At 32.4% G+C, this 20,518-nt stretch overlaps 2 protein-coding genes across 2 annotated transcripts; both read right to left on the bottom strand.

Annotated features, from left to right (window-relative positions):
- Positions 1 to 1,815: 1,815 nt before the first annotated feature.
- Positions 1,816 to 9,777, bottom strand: LOC139858632 (serine/threonine-protein kinase BSK1-like). The gene is made up of 9 exons (XM_071847468.1): positions 9,361 to 9,777; positions 8,719 to 8,854; positions 4,065 to 4,198; positions 3,871 to 3,976; positions 3,666 to 3,751; positions 3,197 to 3,385; positions 2,900 to 3,064; positions 2,697 to 2,810; positions 1,816 to 2,247 (listed from the first exon to the last, which is right to left on the bottom strand). The coding sequence occupies exons 1-9, from the start codon at positions 9,661 to 9,663 to the stop codon at positions 2,005 to 2,007; spliced, it is 1,476 nt and encodes a 491-aa protein (XP_071703569.1). The 5' UTR covers positions 9,664 to 9,777; the 3' UTR covers positions 1,816 to 2,004.
- A 4,834-nt stretch (positions 9,778 to 14,611) lies between these two features.
- Positions 14,612 to 19,476, bottom strand: LOC139858622 (enoyl-CoA hydratase 2, peroxisomal). Its single transcript, XM_071847458.1, has 11 exons — positions 19,420 to 19,476; positions 18,659 to 18,681; positions 18,438 to 18,543; positions 17,795 to 17,865; positions 17,603 to 17,675; positions 17,137 to 17,176; positions 16,937 to 17,009; positions 16,343 to 16,490; positions 15,799 to 15,869; positions 15,204 to 15,377; positions 14,612 to 14,930 (listed from the first exon to the last, which is right to left on the bottom strand). Exons 1-11 carry the CDS (start codon positions 19,474 to 19,476, stop codon positions 14,843 to 14,845), a joined length of 924 nt encoding a protein of 307 aa, XP_071703559.1. The 3' UTR covers positions 14,612 to 14,842.
- Positions 19,477 to 20,518: the final 1,042 nt, after the last annotated feature.

Raw genomic sequence — 20,518 nt, 5'->3', positions numbered from 1 at the left:
CACTTGGATATGGTGTATTCTCATGGGCATCAAAGAAACAAGAAACGGTGGCACAATCATCAGCTGAAGCCGAGTACGTCGCAGCCGCAAACTCAGCTAATCAAGCTTAATGGCTAAGAAGAATACTTGAAGACATGGGCGAAAAACAAGACGAAGCTACTCAAATATTCTGCGACAACAAGTCTGCAATTGCAATGGCAAAGAACCCTGTGTTTCATGGTAGAACAAAACACATTGATATCAAATATCACTTCTTACGAGAAGTCACGGCTAAGAAAGAGATTGAATTAAAATACTGCAAAACTGAAGAGCAAATTGCAGACATATTCACCAAAGCACTTCCAAGACCAAAGTTCGAGTTCCTGCGCAACATGCTCGGAGTAACATCGAAATACATTAAGGAGGAGTGTTGAAATATAGTAATTTATTTCTAGACTCATCTACATGTATTTAGGAATAAAAAGATTAATCTAGAATTATGTAGTAGTATTAGATATTAACTAGTAGATATTTAATTAAAATAATCTAGATTAGCAATTGCTAGATGATTCTAGCCAACTTAGGAGGCCTATAAATAGGCTAAGATGTTTGCAAAGTTGTTGTACACAAACACAAACACAATTCAATAGCAATAAAGAATTTCTTTCTAAAAACTAGTCTTCACCATTTCTTCTATAAAATTCCCCTCATAACATTTAAATTAACATCCATCACTATTATATAACATCTAAATTAAAACTAATCAATTAATCTAAAAACATAACAATTCTATCGGTCCCACTTCTTGTGGTGAATGTCTGAACCAGTTTGGCTATTGTAGTGAAAATTGAAATAATATTTTCCAGCTTTAAAAAAAATATAAAAAAACGAATATTAGTCCAGCCTTGTTATTATCTTTGTTATTGTTATTATTATATGGTCTCATTGAAATTTTACTTTCTTTACTAGTTTTTATAATGGTTAATTAATACTCCAGTTAATAAAGTTAATAATTAATGGTATGGTTTGTTTCTTTGTTACTCAGTATAATCTACACCTCTCTAATTGGAACTCATGGGTCCTAAAGCCGTTGTAATTCTCTCTTAGCGCCTTGCTAGGGAGCGTTCGTTATTAAAATTTTGGCCGTTAAAAAAAATGCTTTGTGCCTGTAGTTGAAATAGTGTATAGTTCTTGAATATTGAAAGCACCGTTGCTAAAGTTTGTATATATTTTTTTTTGTAATAATCAAGCTTTATGATGATTTAAACTTTGTTTCAAGAAAATGAAACTTTAGACAGTACATTGCTATAATTGTGACGGTTATTTAATCAAAATCTAATAATGTACTCAGAAAAGGTAGCTTACAGACTCAAGCGACGAGTTGGGTGAAAAATCACCCCGTATTTCATGTGAGTCAGTTGACTTCGATTAGACCAGACTGACTCACCCAGAGAGGAACGTACCCACGAGGGCACCACCAGATGTATTATTTCAGTCTCATACCAATAATGTAAGTTTGTTTCCCCAAATCTATCATTACAAATCCGAACATCTCAAACATGTTCCTTCCCGATATATTGAATGTTATGTATCAAACTATGTGCAAGTTTTCTTTTATCGGGTGGCACTGTGGCAGGTGCATTCGATTGTAGACTATGCACATGCCTCCCAAGACGGCTCTGCTACAGTTCATTTCTTTTTTTTCGGCAAAAAAATGAAAACTCGTTTTGTCGTTTTCTGATAAAACTCATTTATAAAAATGAAGCTGCTACAGTTCATTTCTGATATTGACTACTTAAGAATTGTGTGACTACTTTTGTAACACAAATTCAAACATGCCCCAACACAAATTTAAATAAATTAATGTACATGATTGTTTCTCACAATTCTGGGTCAAGAAAATAAAAAATAAATAAATAAACGAAACACGGTTTTTTCCGCGTAAACCAAGGTGTCTTTATAGCACAACTATTTATCGACAACAACAACAATCGACATTCGCTTACAACAGGAAGAGAAATGATATCATTTGGCTCGTTTTTTGTCTTCAAGGGCGGCAGCTTCATTCAACATATCGACTGCATCTTTGTGCATATCCAGCTTCGCAAGAGCAACAGCCTGCATGTAAAATGCAGTTGACCATTCAGGGTACACGCATTGTGCTTGCATTGCGTCTCGCAATGCCGCATCGGGTTGATCGCACATTAGGTGGCAAAGACTGCGCCTTGCGTAAACGGTTGGTGATATCATAGTCCCCACATCGATAAACTGTATGTTAGGCAATATAACTGATGAGTTCATAAATGTATGTATCAAGTACAAACATACAGATTCAAACCATTCAACAATATTTTAACATGCGTCCTGTTTATAGCCACATAAAAGTCGATACAAATTTGTTGTCAAAGATAAAGATGTATATTAGTGTATTAAAATAGAATATGGACTGAACCAATCCAATTGTATAGATGGGTTTGGTCCGTTAAGGTTTAAGTAGGTGATTAGGGTTTCTGCTGTACTCTATAAATAGTTATCTGTAATAACATAACTAACCTACGGAGTTTTCATATTTTACAATGTAAGGGTTGCGATTAGTTGCAGAAAAGTTGAAGTCTTTTCCAGAAATAATTTTATGTAAAGCTTGAAAAACAGATTTTTTTAGAAGTTTCACTAAAAATGAAAAACCTAATTTTTATGGAGTTTATAAAGATGTGTACCTGAGAATAACAATCAATAGCAGTTCTAAAATCTTTATCACGAAAAGCAAGATCCCCACGTTTCCTAGCCTCCAGCATATCCCTCATTTGTTGGGTCCACTCTTGAAAAGAAAGCTAAAAAACGATCATTGTCCATAAACATACATCAGAAGCATGAAATCAAGTAAATTTAGTCAAGAATATATTAATTTGATAATAATAACCTCATTGGTGCCTTCATCATCTTTATAATGTGTCATCACTAATATCTGGTGGATGGCTGTCAGGTCCACCCTTGAACACGCATCACCCATCGGAGAAAGCGGGTGCGGCGGCGTTGCGGGTGCTTCTTCGTGTTTTGGGATTCCGAGCATCTGATATGAAGGAACCTGCATACGCGTACTGCTTTTTAGTTTATTGTTATTTGTTATTATTTAAAACAACTGAACCCTAATTGACCGATGCAATGCATTATGCACCAACAACATTTATTCAGAGTACATAAAGGATTTGAAACTGACATCCGGTTTATTCTGCAATGGAGAAAGTGTGGCCACTAAATCTTTAGTATTTGGTCGCTCCCTAGGTTCGTACTGCAAACATCGTGATGCAAGATCGAAAACAACAGTTGCTTCGTCTGTTGAAAAGTTACCCTCCAAATGTGAATCCATCAATAGAAGGATGTTTTTTCCTCTTATCATTTCAAGTGCCTGCAACATATAAAACCAACTTATAAACATCAAACTCTTACCTCGATAAAGATTTCAAGTGTTTTGGGTCAACCAACCCCAACTTGTTTTGACCCATATAAGAGGTACCCATTTTGACCTGTGACCCAACCCACCATTTTTATCAAGTATTGGAGTTAATACAGCACACGTGACACAATATGAAGTTAATCAGTCATGGAGCATTGAAATTGCATGTTCAATTTATTCATAATTCTCTATAGGTATAATCATTTTAAGTAAAAAGTTCGGGACTACTTACATGACTTGGGGGAATATGCTTTCCACTCAAAAGATCCAAAAGAACAGTCCCAAAGCTAAAACTAACACTTTCAGGAGTAACTCTCCCTATAACAAAAACAAAATCATCAGGAAAAAAAAAATTTAATTAATTAATATAAAAGCATAATCATGCTGGTAGTCAACACTAGATTCAAATGTATTTTTACTTTAACATGGGCTTATACCATTTCTAAGATATTCGGGAGGAGTGTATGCAAGATTTGTGCTGTAACTTTTTCCATCCCTACTATTTTTCATCAGGCCGAAACACGACAGCCTTGGATCACCATTCTGCCACAATTTCCAGTCGGGTTATCACTTTGATTGCATACACATATTTACTATTCTTCATATAAAATAAAATAAGAAACTAGTGCACCTCATCAAAGAGAACTCTGTATGCATTCAGATCATGATACAATGGACGACCTCCACTACTACAATAATCCAAAGCTTCAGCAATACATAGAGCAACACGTAAACGCATTGCCCACTCGATTGTTTGATTCTCCCCTGTGAAAGATATCACAAATAATAATTGAGGTCCACCATGTATCTATATCTATACTCTATACTATATATAATAACAAACATAAAAATAGATCATCTAAATATCTAACAATTAATCCTAGCCATTCATTCATAAACCATCACTAGATCTAAACCATTAAAAAAGATTATGACCTCATAATGTTCAAGATTAGAAATAATGAGACCAAAATACCCTTTCAATTAGAAAAAAATACGGGATGAAACAAACAAAATAGGGTTCTTTACATTCACGTTATTTTCTCTTTAAAAAAACCCTAATTAATTGTTCTACGCTACGATTAGGATGATCCAAAAAAAACGGCGAGCAGTTTGTTTTCCTGGATCAAAGCCCTAGATTTGGTCCTTATAAATTAGTTAATCAAAGCATCATAGACAAACATCAACGCTGATTGATCGAATTTGTTTTATATTTTAGAATGAAATTGTTTTATATTTCAGAATTGTTTTCTCAAGTAATCGGAACATTTGTCTTCGTTATCGATATCGGCGTTGGTTTGATCTGTTTCCGTTTTATTTTGAGCCTGAGCAAGTGTTTATTGCTCAAATTGATGGTTGTCTATCCCCTTACATCTGAATCGGTAACAACCTTTGATCGATATTGTAGCTTTAGTTATTGATTTTAAATTGTAATTTTAGGTTTTAGTTTTTAATAACATAACTGTATTGTCATAGTACGTATTGATTTTAAATCTTAATTTTAGTTTTTGATTTCATATTGTGATTTTATGGTTTTACAAATGTGTTCACAAGAGAATGTTTTTATTCGCATATGCAGGTAAAAGTATCACTAATGGCAAGGATCATGGATTCAGTGACTTACCAACAGGTAAATTCTTTTGTTATTTTTTATTATTTGAATGTGCAAGCTACTAAAATTTGTGCGGATGTAAAGAAGTTATTGTTAATAAATTATTACTGGACTTTGATCAATTGGTCCCCATTCCAAACTGTACGAATTCACAAATATTGCTGATAATTCTCAGATTTTTTTTTAATTGTTCTTTGCTTGATCATTTTTCTTTGTCGTAATTATGAACCATTATATGCTTACAATTGCAGTTAACATCTCAAAAGAGATACTCGGGGCCAGTAGTTATCAAGCAAAACATAACATACATGTAATGCCCAAAGAGGTTACTCCTTCGCTATGCTTGCTCGAAGTAATTATGCAACAAAAACAAGGTAATTGAGGGGGTATTCGTAAGGGTTGTTTGTTTCAATAGCATGTAAAAATGGGTGGACCTGGGCGCGTCAATGTTTGAAATTTGTAAAGTTTTGTCCCGACTCAAAATAGCTTTTGCTCGGAACTTACAAAAAGCTAAGTAAATATCGTATAAAAAATGGTTACAAAAATACAATTATTACGATGATACTATGAGTTCAATGCAAACTTTGGCGAAGTTTTACACTGGAAAATTATATTCTGCCTAGCTGTAAACCCATTTGTGAAGTTTTATGTTGAGGTGCATTTATTATCATGCTCTTATCCTTATTCATCCAATACTTGCAGGGTCTGAATGGAATCTTGATACTTGCAGGGTGAGGATATTGATATCCATGTGGTACCTGCTGGTATGGTCATCTTATCAAATCCATTTTTTTATCCGTCTCATCCTTTTCTAATGTTATCGATATTTCGGTGTGTCAAGTGTAATCATCTTGCAAACACTCCTGTATGTTTTCTGTAAAAACGTGGTTGCTAGGATCGGATAATATACTACTCTCCTAATGATCTTATTTTTTTTATGGGAATGTAATCGGACAAAGATATGGTGATGAACCAGATACAATTACCATTCATTGAACGTATTGGGTCAAAACATTCTTATGATGCACCTGATGTAGAGGTTAACTTGATAACTCAAACAAACAAAACACATTTGACCTCTTGATTTGGTATTCAATATTTGTTATTGCTTAGATTTTGTCTACAAATTATCTTATTGATAAATTGTTATCAATCATCCCAAAATTAGATAACAAACCATGTCAGATGTTCTTTACTTAAGGGCTCACCATACACACTATTTTATCATTCACAATTTTTATTCCTCCCTCAATAACCACCATTCTCTAATCAATGGCTAATGTTGAAGGAGTAACACCACTTAATGAACTGACCAGGAAAAGAGATGACTACCGTGTTAGAGTTAAGGTACACCTCGTGTGGAAGAAGTACTACAAATCCAGTCAAAAACTGTTCCATCGTCCCTTGAGATGGTTTTGGTATTTTTTTTGTCTTTTTTTTTTGGTTACTTCATTAATCACAAGTTTTCATTTGCATCACCTTTTTGAACTTTTCGTTTTCAATGTAGGGTAACAAAATAAGGCCAATGCTGGGCAAAGACATTATTCCAGATTAGGAAGCCACTTTTAATAAAGCACGATTGTTATACCTTACTAGGTTTAAAGTATGACAATTTAAATGGTGCTTCTAATGACAATTCTGGTTGTAATTTCTTTGAGATGATAAGGAGTACAAATATAAAGTTTGTTGTTCTTTCAATTATTAAGGCAGATGTGGATCATTAATATTTGCTACATCAAGACTCAAGAGTATTTAATGAAGTACCATTGCTTTTCAAGATCAATGTTCTTCTGAATCACTTTTGTTCATAGCTATTGGATTAGACGATAAGCGTTATTACTATCATATATATATATATATATATATATATATATATATATATATATATATATATATATATATATATATATTCATCTGATTCTTACGACATAAAGTGGCATTTACTGAAGATGTATTAGCTTCACTATGATTGTTTAACATTTTAATTTGGCGCAACTTGCATTTTGTTTCAAAAGTCATCTAAATCCTACTATGTATTGATTATTAATGATATTTATGTTATGGTACATCTTGCTAATGTGGTTCATTTATTATAGTGGATAGTTTAAGTTACATTTTTTCTATAAAGGACTAAGATATAAAGGACGGATATATATTTCAGTAAAGGAGGTGACAAAGCTAACATTTGATGTTAACGGAGGTAACATTTTATGTTAAAGTCTCTAGAATAGAAATCAGGGTTGGCAATTCAAGTTGGTTAGTAATGAGTTAGAATGGGTAACATTTTGGTATATGTGGACACATCTTGTTTGACCCAAAGCACTTTTAATGCAACACTTCGAGTTCTCTTAAGACGCTTTGGGTCATATGTATTAATAGGCCGTTACCCTATTGGTATTACAATTTCCAAGGTGTAACTAAGGTGGTGTTCAAAAGTCAGAATATTATATTTACTGGTTTGAAATGTCTTATTTAGCAACATATATAGAATAATATTGTGTAATCAGGAAACTGACATGGTTGGGTATAGCAGACGAAACATCTTAAGTCAAGAAATAAAGTTCCAACTTCATTTCTCAACGTCGAAAGTAAAACAAACAGCATTAAAAGTCACGGGCAACATTTATCTCTCCGATTTGGTCATCACAATAAGTTAAGTTATTTAAAGGCATAACACGAGCTGCAACAGATAACGCAGCTACTTCACAACCCGCATCCTTAGAGGCGGATTTTCTAATCTCCATTTAGAAAAAAATGTTGGATTTTCTAATATATATTAGTACTACTAACTAAACGACATTAATAGATTACTATTATATTTTCTTTTGCTTTGTAATCGAACAAACATATTATGTATAAAGCTACTTTACCGGAACCATCACCATTTCGATAACGTTCATACAAAAGTGCCCGCGAAATCGCGGGCGTTAAGCTAGTTTATAAATAATAACTGATACGTTATTTTTTATTTAGAAAACGGTGGTATTCTATTAACAGTTACAGTAAATCTTTGGATTAAACAATTTTAAGAGGTTAATAACATTAACAATAGACTTTGTTTGACTTCCAGGCTTCCACTCCTTTAAGCCATTCAAACCATTTGACCCATTTCTTTTTTAAGATATTTGTTCTTTGGCCGATTTGCCTCGTTTAAGGTAGAACTACTTAATTTAACCCATTTAAAAATTAAACAGAACAAAACAGCCCCCTTAAGTATTATTGAATCATTTACTAATGGTCCTTACTTTCTGAAGTTAGAAAGTACTCTAACTTTATAAGAATATACATTATTACTGTTCGCATACAGTGTTCACAAAACTCAAAGCACAAATTTCCAATAAATTATAGCCGCCACCATATGTATCACTTATAGCCCCAAGAACTGTATAGCCTAATAGCTCACAAAGCCTGTAGCACTCTAGCAGTGCGTAGAGGTTGTAAAATAAGCAGATTCGTTGATGGCCTAATACAACTTTCAACTTGTTTGACCCGCTAGAGATAAACCACAATCCAATTAATCTTTCATAAAAAATCATGTTAATATTTGCTAGTTTGCTACCTCTAATAAAATGAACTGAAGTTTGAACGTGAAGGTCGATATAATGTTGAATACAGAAACAAGAAACATGCAACATAAATAGATGTATAGTTAATAAGATTGAAGAAGACATACAGTGAAATAGATGTTTGGCAAGAGTATCATTAGGCATATACTCTGCAACAAGTAGCCTTTCGTCTCCATCACAACAATATCCGATCAAATTCGCCACTCGTTTGTGCCTCAACTTTCCAACTCCCCATGCTTCATCCTTGTATAAAATAACAAACAAAATAAATTAAACATATGGCATTTTATACCTATTAGAAGCTATCAACATAAGGGTTAATATCGTTTCAAACCATTCCAAATATACTAAACTTTGCAAGAAATAAGAATGAACAAAATTTAATCAGACCAATCCTAAACATCCTCTTGAACACCTAGATATTTTTAAATAAGAAAAAAAATGTTGATCAGAATTTGCTTATTTGCAAGAAATACAAAGCATATAAACATTATAAATAAGCAAATCTTAAACACCCTCTAAACACCTATAAAATGTTTAAGTAACAAAATAACCACAATCACCCAAATGCATAATCAATATTCAATCAAAATACATATAATCACCATTGTAAACCTTATTTAGCACATAAAGGATAATGTGATAACAAAGACAACAGTAAACCCCAAAAATGATAAACAAACAGTAAACCCTAAAACCCAAATCAATGCCATTCAACTCAGCCAAATAACTAAAACCAATTGATATACCGCAAACTGTTTCGGATCAGGCCACGCCATTTTTGAAAACTTTTTAACAGCAATCCATCTCCTATTCTGAAGCCTGCCCTTATAAACAACATTTGGAGCTTTTTCACCGCTTTCAGAAACAATAAATTCTGAGCTGAAGTTATTAGTTGCAGCTTTCAAGTCAGCCAGTGAGTACTCGGAAAACACCGGCACGCCGCCGCTATCTCCGGCGAAAGCAGCTGTTTTTCCGGGAGAGTGACGATTGTTAAGATTATCATTTCCTGATTTGGGTTGTTTAGATAAACAAGAATTACAACAACCCATTACTCAGAAACAACAAAAAGATTAGAAAGATTGAATCTTTAGATGAAATATGATCAGTCAAGAACCATATTCACACTGACAAAGAAAAATGGACTAAAAGGGGTTTATGGGAAAATATAAATATTCCTTCTTGGATTTGATTTTTTTTAAAATAATGGAGTAAAAATAAAGAAAAAGGCGAAAGATTTGAGATATTGTGAAAAAATTTGGAAGTATGTGGAATGTAAACACACTCGTGTGGATAGAGAGAAAGATCTGAAAGAAAGGCGGTAAGAATCTCAACGAAGTGTTTGTCGAGTAGAGATCTCAAATGGGTTCCCAAAATCTTCTATCTATCTATTTATTTATCAAAGGGACACGTTAATTTTTCATTTATGTACACATAATTACCTTTATACACTTAACTAGATTTTGAGCCGTACGTTGCACGGTGCTCAAAAATCGTTTTCGCACAACATGTTACCAAAAACAAAAATGGTCACATTTTGATCAAAAGAGTGATCACAAATAGTAAAATTTGTTCCATAGTAGATTAAAACAACATTACAAATACATGTAGTCGACTTTCCTTCAACCCAAATTTAGTATCCAAATAACCACTAATGAATGTAATAACCATTCCTAATATTAGTCAACAATCAAATATTTGAAGTTTTAAACAACATTTGCTAAACAAAAAATCAGAGCAATAATATATCCATGACCGTAACTAATACCTAGCAACACCGACACATGACCTTAACTAATACCAATAGCACCAACACAACTTGATTTGTCTTTCTTATTTCATAGCACAAATTATTACTTCGCAATAGAAATTTCCAAATACATCATAAAAACCTTTAACCAAAAATGTCAAAGTAATCAATTTCACCCACTACAAATTAATTCAAACACTTATATTCTCATAAACTTTCACAGACTGATAGCATTTAAACTTAGCATTCACAAATATTTCTTGTATTTTCTTCAGTTTTGGAAATTCAAGATTTTTTTTTTTTTTTTGGAAATTCAAGATTAACAATGATAGACACGTTAGAATTTGAAAGTTTTGACTTCATTAGTAAAATATCAAAATCATAAGAATCGGATAGGGTTTGTTTGAGGTTAGTTTGGAAGAGATTAGGAGTGTGAAAAAGAGATGGGTAGATAGGAACTCTTTCAATTTTTTTTATTTAATGTATTTAAATTTCTTTCAAATTCGTTGCACGGTTCATTTGTTTTAATTTTGTTTTTTCATAAAAAAAAGTAATCAGAAACAATGAGAGTTTGACGTGTGTAAATTACACTTGTCATTAATCCCTATTAATACTCCTCTAATGACATCAAGGCTAAGTTAATCTCTTTTTTATATAAATATATAGATATAGATAGATAGATATATAGATAGAAGATTGTACTTACAATAATAATATAATTTCAACTCTCTAAATTAATTCAAAGGTATAATTGTGAATTTATGAGACAAAAATGTATAAAAATCAAAAAGTAGTGTGTGTGTGTGTGTGTGTGTGTAAGGATCACATCTCCCATCTTTGTGGTTATATTTTTAATTTTATTTTTGATTTTTGATAAATCCACTATTTTTTTGAAAAGCAAATTATATTATAAAATCACGAATGGGCCAGGCAGTAGCCGAGTCCGATACACGTACATACAGCCCAGTTACAAAACTCTCTGGGACTGTAGAAGATTTAAAAAAAAAAAAGGACTCGATAGAAATTATGATGATATCTTTCAAAAATACCTTTAAATATATCCTATCAAAAACATTGTGTAAGACATGATTTAAGTGTAATCTACGTACGGTATTTTCACTCTTTCACTCATGCTGGTCATGCCATATGTGCTTTATTTTTGGGTGTTTATTTATTTTTGTAAATGATGTGGTTTGTGTCAAATCTTTTTTACTGTTGAAGTTCACAATACGAAGTTTATGGTAATTCAACTCATGCATATTAAGTAATTAGAAAATGTGTAAGATAGAGTGCTAGTTTGGAATGATGTTTGACACATCTATAAGTTCTTTATTCTAATCTTCATAAAAACTGCCTCATCCAACGTGCTAAAGTCCATCAGTTTTGTTACTTACAAGCCCTTACTTCTCAATCGTGAAAATGGGATCTTTCTCCTTGCTACGCCACAATTTGAACATGACGCTATTGATGTTGTTGAGCTGCATCTGTCACTCATTGCTCAAAGTAAGGTAATCTTTGACCAATAATTCTCCTGCTTGTTCTGCATTGATCGAAGTATGATGGAGATTTTTCAATGGGCTACCTTTAGCAAGTTATGTTCAAGTCTTCAAAGAAATGTTTCGGATAATAATCCAAGGGTGATCATTTTAAGGCCTAGATTAGCTTTGTATGGATTCTTTTTGGCTTCATGCTTATATGCTTAGTTTTTTGTTTGATGTACTTGCTTCCAGTTAATTTTGTTTCTGTAAATCATTATTTTGATGAAGTTTCTTTTTTTTAATGACTTCGTTTCTTTTCGGCAAAAAACAAATTACCATTTGTTATGAGGCGTCTTTGAGGTTGAAAAACACCTAAACACGTTCGTTGTGGGATATTTTTATCATTTCGTGATGAGCTTTTTAGTTGAAAAAAAATTGCAATTTGTTATTCGTTGGTGTGGAGGCCGCTTATACGTGTTGATGTATTTTCATTTACTAATTTGACTCCACTCCACCACTAATAATTTATCACATCACTCAAAATTCCCCGTAAACAATTGCGGAACTTGAATTTAAATTAGAGGAGGCAAAATTTTATATTATACATATTTTCAACGAAAAATATTGGTTTTCATTATAAATCATCTAAGTTGATTTCTTGAACTTACGATACTTATTTAGTTAAAAATTGATATCAGTTAAAGAAATTAGATACGGAAAAAATAAGTAAATTTTTTATAAATCCAAATTGTACGAACCTTCACCATTTTGGTCATTACCTCATATGGACTCCGATTTAATTGATTTAAAAACTCAGACATTCGTAATTCAGAGGGCTATAAAACTATATTGTATTAGATTAAGTGGGGGTTGGTTGCCCATCTATGCTCTTTAAAACATCCAACCCTGTCTGTAAAGTCTCGTACAAAGACTAATATAATAACCGTACTTCATAACTTTCTCAAAATATTATCACATCACCCACAAAACTTATAGAAAGTCCATAAAAAACCTCTACTTTACGAGTGGTCTAAGAAGGATGTGTTATATCCTAACATTTATCCATGGCGGGCCATCCTGTCAAATTTATAAGCCATGTGCAATAAAAAAAAATGGGCCTTTATATACGAATCTTTTTCATATATAGTAGTAAGTTCAATAATATTAATAAATTCATAAGTACCGTGTTCAATCAAAATAACGAGCACATGACATTGATTATGTATTAAATTATTAAATTATTAAATTATTAATTAGTAAATATAATTATGTATGTAAAATGGGCCTAGGTATATATTATTAAAATATATATATTTTTGGCCCTTATAGATATTCGGCCATGTGCGGCCGCACGTCTTGCACGCCCTAATATCTGGCCCTGATCCATGGTTGTAAAGTTCACCACCAGGCTGACTAGTGTTTGAATAGTCGGGATTTTAAAGTAATTTCTTTAGTTTCGGAGTAGTTTATGACTTGGCTTATTCAATTAAATTTGCTAAAGTTCTTTTTAGGGTGCGTTTGATTAACTCTTAGTTGAATGGTTCAACACTGAACTATGAATCATTCAACATTCAATACGTTTGTTGTCGACCTCTGAATGACATATGATCCTGAATGATTCAGAATTTAGTGATAAAATATTCAGAACTAAAATACTCTTTTAACCATTAAGCACCTAAATTTTATGTAATATTCTCTTTAGAAGAACTCAAGGAAAATGTGGAGTGTAAAAAGAAAGAGCTTGAAGTATAAATTGAAGAGGAAAGATAGGAGACAGAAAGGAAAGAGTTGGAAAGATTGAAAGTCATGAGAAAAAAATATCCATTGATGAGTGTTTTGTTGTTCCACCACCACATCCAATTGTGTCACATGACGAATGTACCACTGATGAATTTTAACACAAGGAAAAGAAAGGTATTTTTGAAAAGATCAAGGAGATCAAAACTTCATGGGCATCATCATTAGAAGATCGAAGAAAAGGAGAATGTGTTACTAATAACACAAGTTTGTTTGGTTGGTATGCAGCCAATGGTGATTTGTAATATGTTTATTGTGTTTTGTAATTTGCAACATGTTTATTGTGCTCGTTTATGATTTGCAATATGTTTATTGTGTTTGTAATTTTGTATTTTGGTTATGTTACTGTCTTATATTCTTAGGTAGCAATTTGTTTGGTTATATTCTTAGGTAGCAATTTGTTTGGATTTTCTTAAGTGTGTTGTTTATGATTTATGTCCAAGTCCACAAATTTGTGCTCCTTTTGAAAATTTGTGTAGAAGGTGATGTTTGTATACTGAAAAGTTGGTTGAATATATTTGTTCCTTTTGTAAGATCCTTACAAGTGTTGCATCATTTGCTAAGAAATTTCCTAAAATTTTTGTAATCAAATTGTTTTCAAAAATAATTGTGGGTTAATAGAACTAAAGGTTAACTAGACCACCGATAATGGTCGAGTGGTAAAAAGCTTCAGTTGATTTTGAACCCGCATCCTTGGAAAAAAAATATGTGTAGGTTCAAATTCTAGGAGAATTTTTTCCAAGGTTGTGCCTCTGGTATCCTTCACTCTATGCGGGCCAAGCAGTTAACCTAAAGCATTTCGTGTACGCTTTGCGCGATGGATGCGAGGAGTTTCTTCCTAACGGGTGTGTGAGTGACAAATGAGAGGATTTTATGCCAAAATTGCCGTTCTAAAAAAAAAAACTAAAGGTTGACCGGGAATCAAAAAAGAAAGAGACTAAAAATTAACATATAGAATATAAGTGTCACAACCAAAGAAAAAAAAGTATTTTATGTTACCAACATGCAATTTAGAATGCCGATTCATTCCTCAAAGTTTATTTACCAGTTGATAACTGTGACTTGATGATCCAAGTCGAGTAGAGTTCTTCTTAGATGACATATAGTTAAACGCTCTAGATAACAACACGCGCACAACATTACACAAGGATGATGAACATATATTAGAGTTGTATGACTCACGAAATGCCACTTGCTTGCAAGAAATCATAAAGATGATCTTGTACGATTAAGGTCCACAAATCCAGCAAGAACCACTCTGTTTCGTTCTTTAACCTTTGTCTGATACAAAACTCTGCAAAGTATTCCTTGTAAGTTAGAAGGCACAACCAAAGGAGCAATTTCAACCCATGAGTGAGTTTGAGTGACTGTTAAGACTATAACATGTGATGGCCAAATAAATGTAAGTTTATGGTTGCATCTAGTGAGCGCTGGTTGGGGTTGCTAGTAAATCAACCATTAGAAATGTTATGGTTACACTAAGCTTTTGTAAAATTATATTCTTCCATAATTTCCCACTAAATCTGAATTTCATTTATATGTGCATGTATAAAGAAAATAATAATACCTCGAGTCTTCAAGCCACATTTCGGTGAGTAATGTTTCACCAGGATAAACATGCAACAGAAATCGGCCTGAAATGGCTTTGACGAGGTTTGCATCACCATTGCAGATGGTTCTGACAATGGCCCTGACAGCGAAGCCTAACGTACACAGACCGTGAAGTATTGGGCGGGAAAATCTACACACGAGTAGTCAGGTAATTAAAAGGAGTAAAAAATAGCACATAAAATTGCAACCATTACTACAATCATTTTTGTAATAAAAAAAAAAAAAATGTGCATACTAGTAGAGTATGTAAATATAAAGTAACCATTAATAGGCAGGTAGAATCTTGTGATCCAAAATTAGGTGAGGCAATTCTGAACCATTTTACTAAATGAGCATAGTCAATATTTTGACCCAAAACTAATTGATCAACTATATTTTCTTATCGAATTTTTACCCTTCCGTGGAATCAAAATTCATGTTAAGACACTCTTTGTCTGTATGGGTGTATTTTTTATGCCAAATATATTGAGATTTAACTTACTGAAGGTTACTAAATGGATAAGTAAACATTAAAACCAAATATGAAATATCTCAGAAGCCAATGAATATACCCTGCAACTGCTGCAATCTTAGGATCGGAATGCAAAGGGTTGTAATCACCAGATAGCCTGTAAAGTAGTGCCTGCGTAGACGATACTATTAGCTTAGTCCTATATATATATATATATATATATATATATATATATACATACATCAATACGAATTTCAGAAAAAAGGACACTTTACTCCGGCAAATGATACAGGGGTGTATGATTGTGCAGCTAAGTGATTGTTGTAAAGGTTCGGCAAAAACTGATTCTAACTCTTATGTTGTGTTGATCCTAAATAATCCAACTCTTAGTAAAGATGTTTACTGAAGCCCAATTCAGTCAACTTTAATGGAAATGAGATTTCGGAAACCAAACGCAGCCTTAGTTACTGATGGGTCAAGATATTCATGAAAAATTAGGTAGACTTGTAGCAAGATGATTGGTTGTCTAGATAAATGTGGAACTGCTTGACTATTCACAATCGTAACCAAATGATTATCTGAATCTGATTCTTTTAATCACAAATACAATGATCAATTGAAAAAAAAGCACAGGTTTTAAATACCTGTGGTGGCTGAGTACATTCCTCGTGTATTGCAAATGGTCGGGTCCTGGGAGTTTTTGAAGCTGTCTGACCTTTTGGATACTTAGAAAAGGAATATGGTTGAGATGATTTTGAAAAGCCACCAGCACCCCTCAAATAAACCGTCATTCTGAAAAGTAAATAGACTAGATGGGTCAAAGACATCACATTAATAAACACTTCTATTTCTACAACAAACATTAAGGTGGTGAAATGGGTTGGTCAAGTGGCTTAGGTTATGGGTCAAAACAGTTAAGCTTTTAGTGAAATACGAAGTTGGTTGGCCGACAAACACGTTTCATATTGTCTTTATATTTGATTTGTCATTGAAGTTTTAAATTATCATTACAAATTCTATATCAATGCAATAATATTAATAGTGTATTTAACGAAGCAATTTACGAGGTTTACTCCAATTTGGATGACTTTAAACCCCATTTGACCCATGCTTTCTTTAGCCAAAATAAATTTGGGTACCCATATGGCCATATGATTCGTGAAATATAAAACACAACCCAAACCGACCTATCAAACCATAATTGGGTCAAAATTGCCAGATATTAAAGAAGTATTAACCTGTTCATGCATAGTGGTTCGCCAGTCTCTTTATCGTAACTCAGAACTTCCACCTCAAGAATTGCAGCTTTACCTATTCAAGCAAACACTTAATTGGAATTAAGTCATGTTACTGTTGACCATTAAACTGTGAATGTACGTCAATAAAAATAAAAATGTAAATAGCGCATATGGATAGATAGAATTCAATTTGACCAGACCTTTATCATGCAATCCAACAATGCTTGCCTTGTTGTCCATCTAAAAAGGAATAGAACAACATAAAAATATTAGGAAAAATAAATTCTTAAAAAACAGACAGACACACACGCATTCTGCACAAATAGTTTAACCATCACCCAAAGGGTATTGATGTAAAAGATGGGACACTGCGTGTTAAAAAATATAAGAGTATCAAAAAACAAAAAAGAAAGGGAGTGAGGCGAAGAAGCTAAAAGTTGTCGAATGCAACTCAAAAATGTTTACAGCCTCCTAAATCATACTATTTAAAGAAATCAAATCACTTATCTCATTACACTTGCGTGATTATGAACTGTCTCCTAATTTGAATTTATTTACAAAAAATTTTAGGCTTATGCAGGGTCACATTTAAACATCTGAAAAGGTAAAAAAAAAACACATAAAACAGTAAAAGTTGCATGAAGAAAGCGCAGACCAGATCCTCACCAAACAATTAGAAGGTAAAGGCTTGTAGATCTCAATATATTGTTGTCCATGTAAAAGAAGACGTGGATCAAACCTGAAGCATTTAACAGTTTTTATATAACTATTACTTGTAAAAAACCAAATTTTTAGATTATACAGCCGATTCAAGGATAAAAAAAGGTAATATTCTAGCAATAAAGTACAGACACTTACACAAATCCTGGCAACTGTGATAGTTGTAAGGTAAGATTATTCGAAAATAAAGCAGCAAATGTCGGATATACCTACAAAGGATGATGCACCACAAAAGACTCAAACAATGTCACTGACATAAATTCTGGGCGTAAAATTCATTGTTTAAAAAGTATCAATTACTTGCGTAAACCATTATTTCTCCTCTTAAATAGGGAGAAATAACATGCAGCTCAATCTGTTTTAGAACCCACAATGGAACCTCAAAGAAGATTGCTAGACAGTTGTGGATTTCACAATAGAGGTAGCAAAATGGACGATTTGGAAAATAATCAAAACGAGTACTCTGCCAGTGTTAGTCGAAACATTTGAGTTTTGTGTCAAATATGAATACAAAGAAAGTTAAATGACAAGTATCTTTAAAAAAATATATAATTTTAATTAGGATATTGGGTAACTTTAAACCTGTTTTCTTTAATAATTATTTTGAGAAATGGTTAACCCAAATCGACCCTTTTTATAATGAATTGAAATTGTCACCACTAGTATGCATTTTCATAACAAGTTTTTCTCCAGAGGAAGCAACTGAATAATTATGTTAATTTTTTGACTAAAAGTAAATTTCATTGCAAAAATTTGAAAGAAATATATCCATTTGTAGCACCTTAATTGATTGCTGCCCATCTTCATGGTACAAATATTGGAGCTCCTTATCATCTAACGCATCTTTGGCACATGCTCCAATTCCAAGGGCGTATAATGCAACATCTCTATTTTAAATTAAAGGAGAAGAACTGGTTTGTGAAAGAGCCATAAAATTCGACTTCACGAAAATGTTGTCAGAAAGAACAAATAATACAAATGTTATCTAAATTAGCAGCATACCTTTCACTATAGGTGTAGGTCGTCTGCAACATAACAGAAAAATATCAAATTAAACCAATACCTGTAAAATTTATACTTTCCTACAAGTAATTGATTAATATAGCATATCATATTCATTTATATATATATATGATCGATCTGAAAAAGAAATCGATTTATCCAAACTAAGATACTATTATAATCCCTTTTTATAGCATCGTCTCAAATGAAGCATCAGCCAAAAATGACACGTCCACAAGATGACTGAGTGCTGACTTTAACCCTAGAGACTCGAAAACTACGTATGTCAACAGGAAACAAGTACACAGTGACCTACCCCACCAATTTTCCCATAGTCTGTTCGAAAAATTGACCTAATGTATAAAGATTAAGGGCATGTATGGACGAAGTAATGCAGTAAGTAGCATATTGATGTGCTTCTGCAACTAAGCTACTTTAAGTAGTACAATTCACTTTTGATTCATTGATCCGTAAATAATCAGATAATTAATCACTAGCAGAAATTAATTACCCCAAAAAACTCAAAGCTATTGTGGCAACGATCACTTAATCATTTTAAAGTTGAAAAAAAAGAGTTAATCATTTTAATTTTACAGAATCAAGTCACAGCTATTACCTTAATATGGTACCAACTAAGACAGTAATTTGTGATCTGCTTCAACTTAAAATAATCATAGTAGCTAATAGTCACAGTGATAATAAAATTATAAAATTAAAGAACATTTATCTAAATATAAACTAGGGTTAATATTTTATAATACCTCGGGAAATTTGTGATTGATTACAAGCTCTGGATTCATTATGGAATCATCACTCATGTTGGTACTTGCAGCAGATATCTAAATTAATAAATAAGGTTATAAGATAAATAATTATTAGATTGATGAAACAAATAACAAAACTACAAAACTTTAGAAGGCTTACCGGATTTAGAATTCTAACCTGTTTCCACCGGTTGACAGTAGTATGAAAAAATATGAAGAAGAGTGTAGTTGCGTGGGGAAAAGGGTTTAATACAGGAGTATGATAATTTCCAAGATCGAGGTAGGGAGATAAATGAAAAAGGATACGAATATGATATGAACAAGGTTGCAAAATTAGCTATTTCGGATTAATTGGTCGGCACTTTGAAAGGATTAATCGGAAATTCGGAGATTTGTACTGTATACATTAAATTTTTAAATCTTAAAAATTAATATATATGTGTAACTATAGAAAAAAACATAAATACAAATACAATTTATAATATAATTGTCTAAAATTGTTCATTTTACTTCAAAACTGTAAAATTCTAGTTTAAATTCATGTTAAAATGTTCACCATTTTAGATTTTGACTGACTTTGATTACCAAATTCGATTTTGATCTATCAATTGACGTTGATCGTTTAATTAAACAGATTTTTGGAAATCGGAACGAATTGCTCCCAAAAATGATTAATCGGAGATTAATCAGCGAGTAATCGGGTTTTTTACAACACTGGATATGAATATGATATTTTTCCGTTATTTTGTTAGACCAATCAATCAGTGTTACTATATAATTAAATCGCCAATTCAACAAAATAGAAATTAAAATAATAATAATAATAATAACTGAATTATCCTGTTAAAGAATTGTAGGATTAGATTTTGTTGTTGTTATATCCGGTTAAAGAAATATACATATTTTTTTCCCCTGAGAGTGTTAAAACGTAATCAAGTCATAACATATCATATCATATCATATCATATCATCATACTATACATTAAAAGAGAGTTTTTATTAAGTAATAATTAATTTTAAAACCCTCTTTTAAATCATTAGATTAAAAAATGACAATCTAATACCTTTAATCTAAGGGCCTATATTCATCTCTTAT

Source organism: Rutidosis leptorrhynchoides, chromosome 1 (assembly GCF_046630445.1).
Source record: "Rutidosis leptorrhynchoides isolate AG116_Rl617_1_P2 chromosome 1, CSIRO_AGI_Rlap_v1, whole genome shotgun sequence".
Lineage (NCBI taxonomy): Eukaryota > Viridiplantae > Streptophyta > Magnoliopsida > Asterales > Asteraceae > Rutidosis > Rutidosis leptorrhynchoides.
The sequence above is the reverse complement of the archived record's forward strand: the minus strand, read 5'-3'. Positions and strand labels throughout refer to the sequence as shown.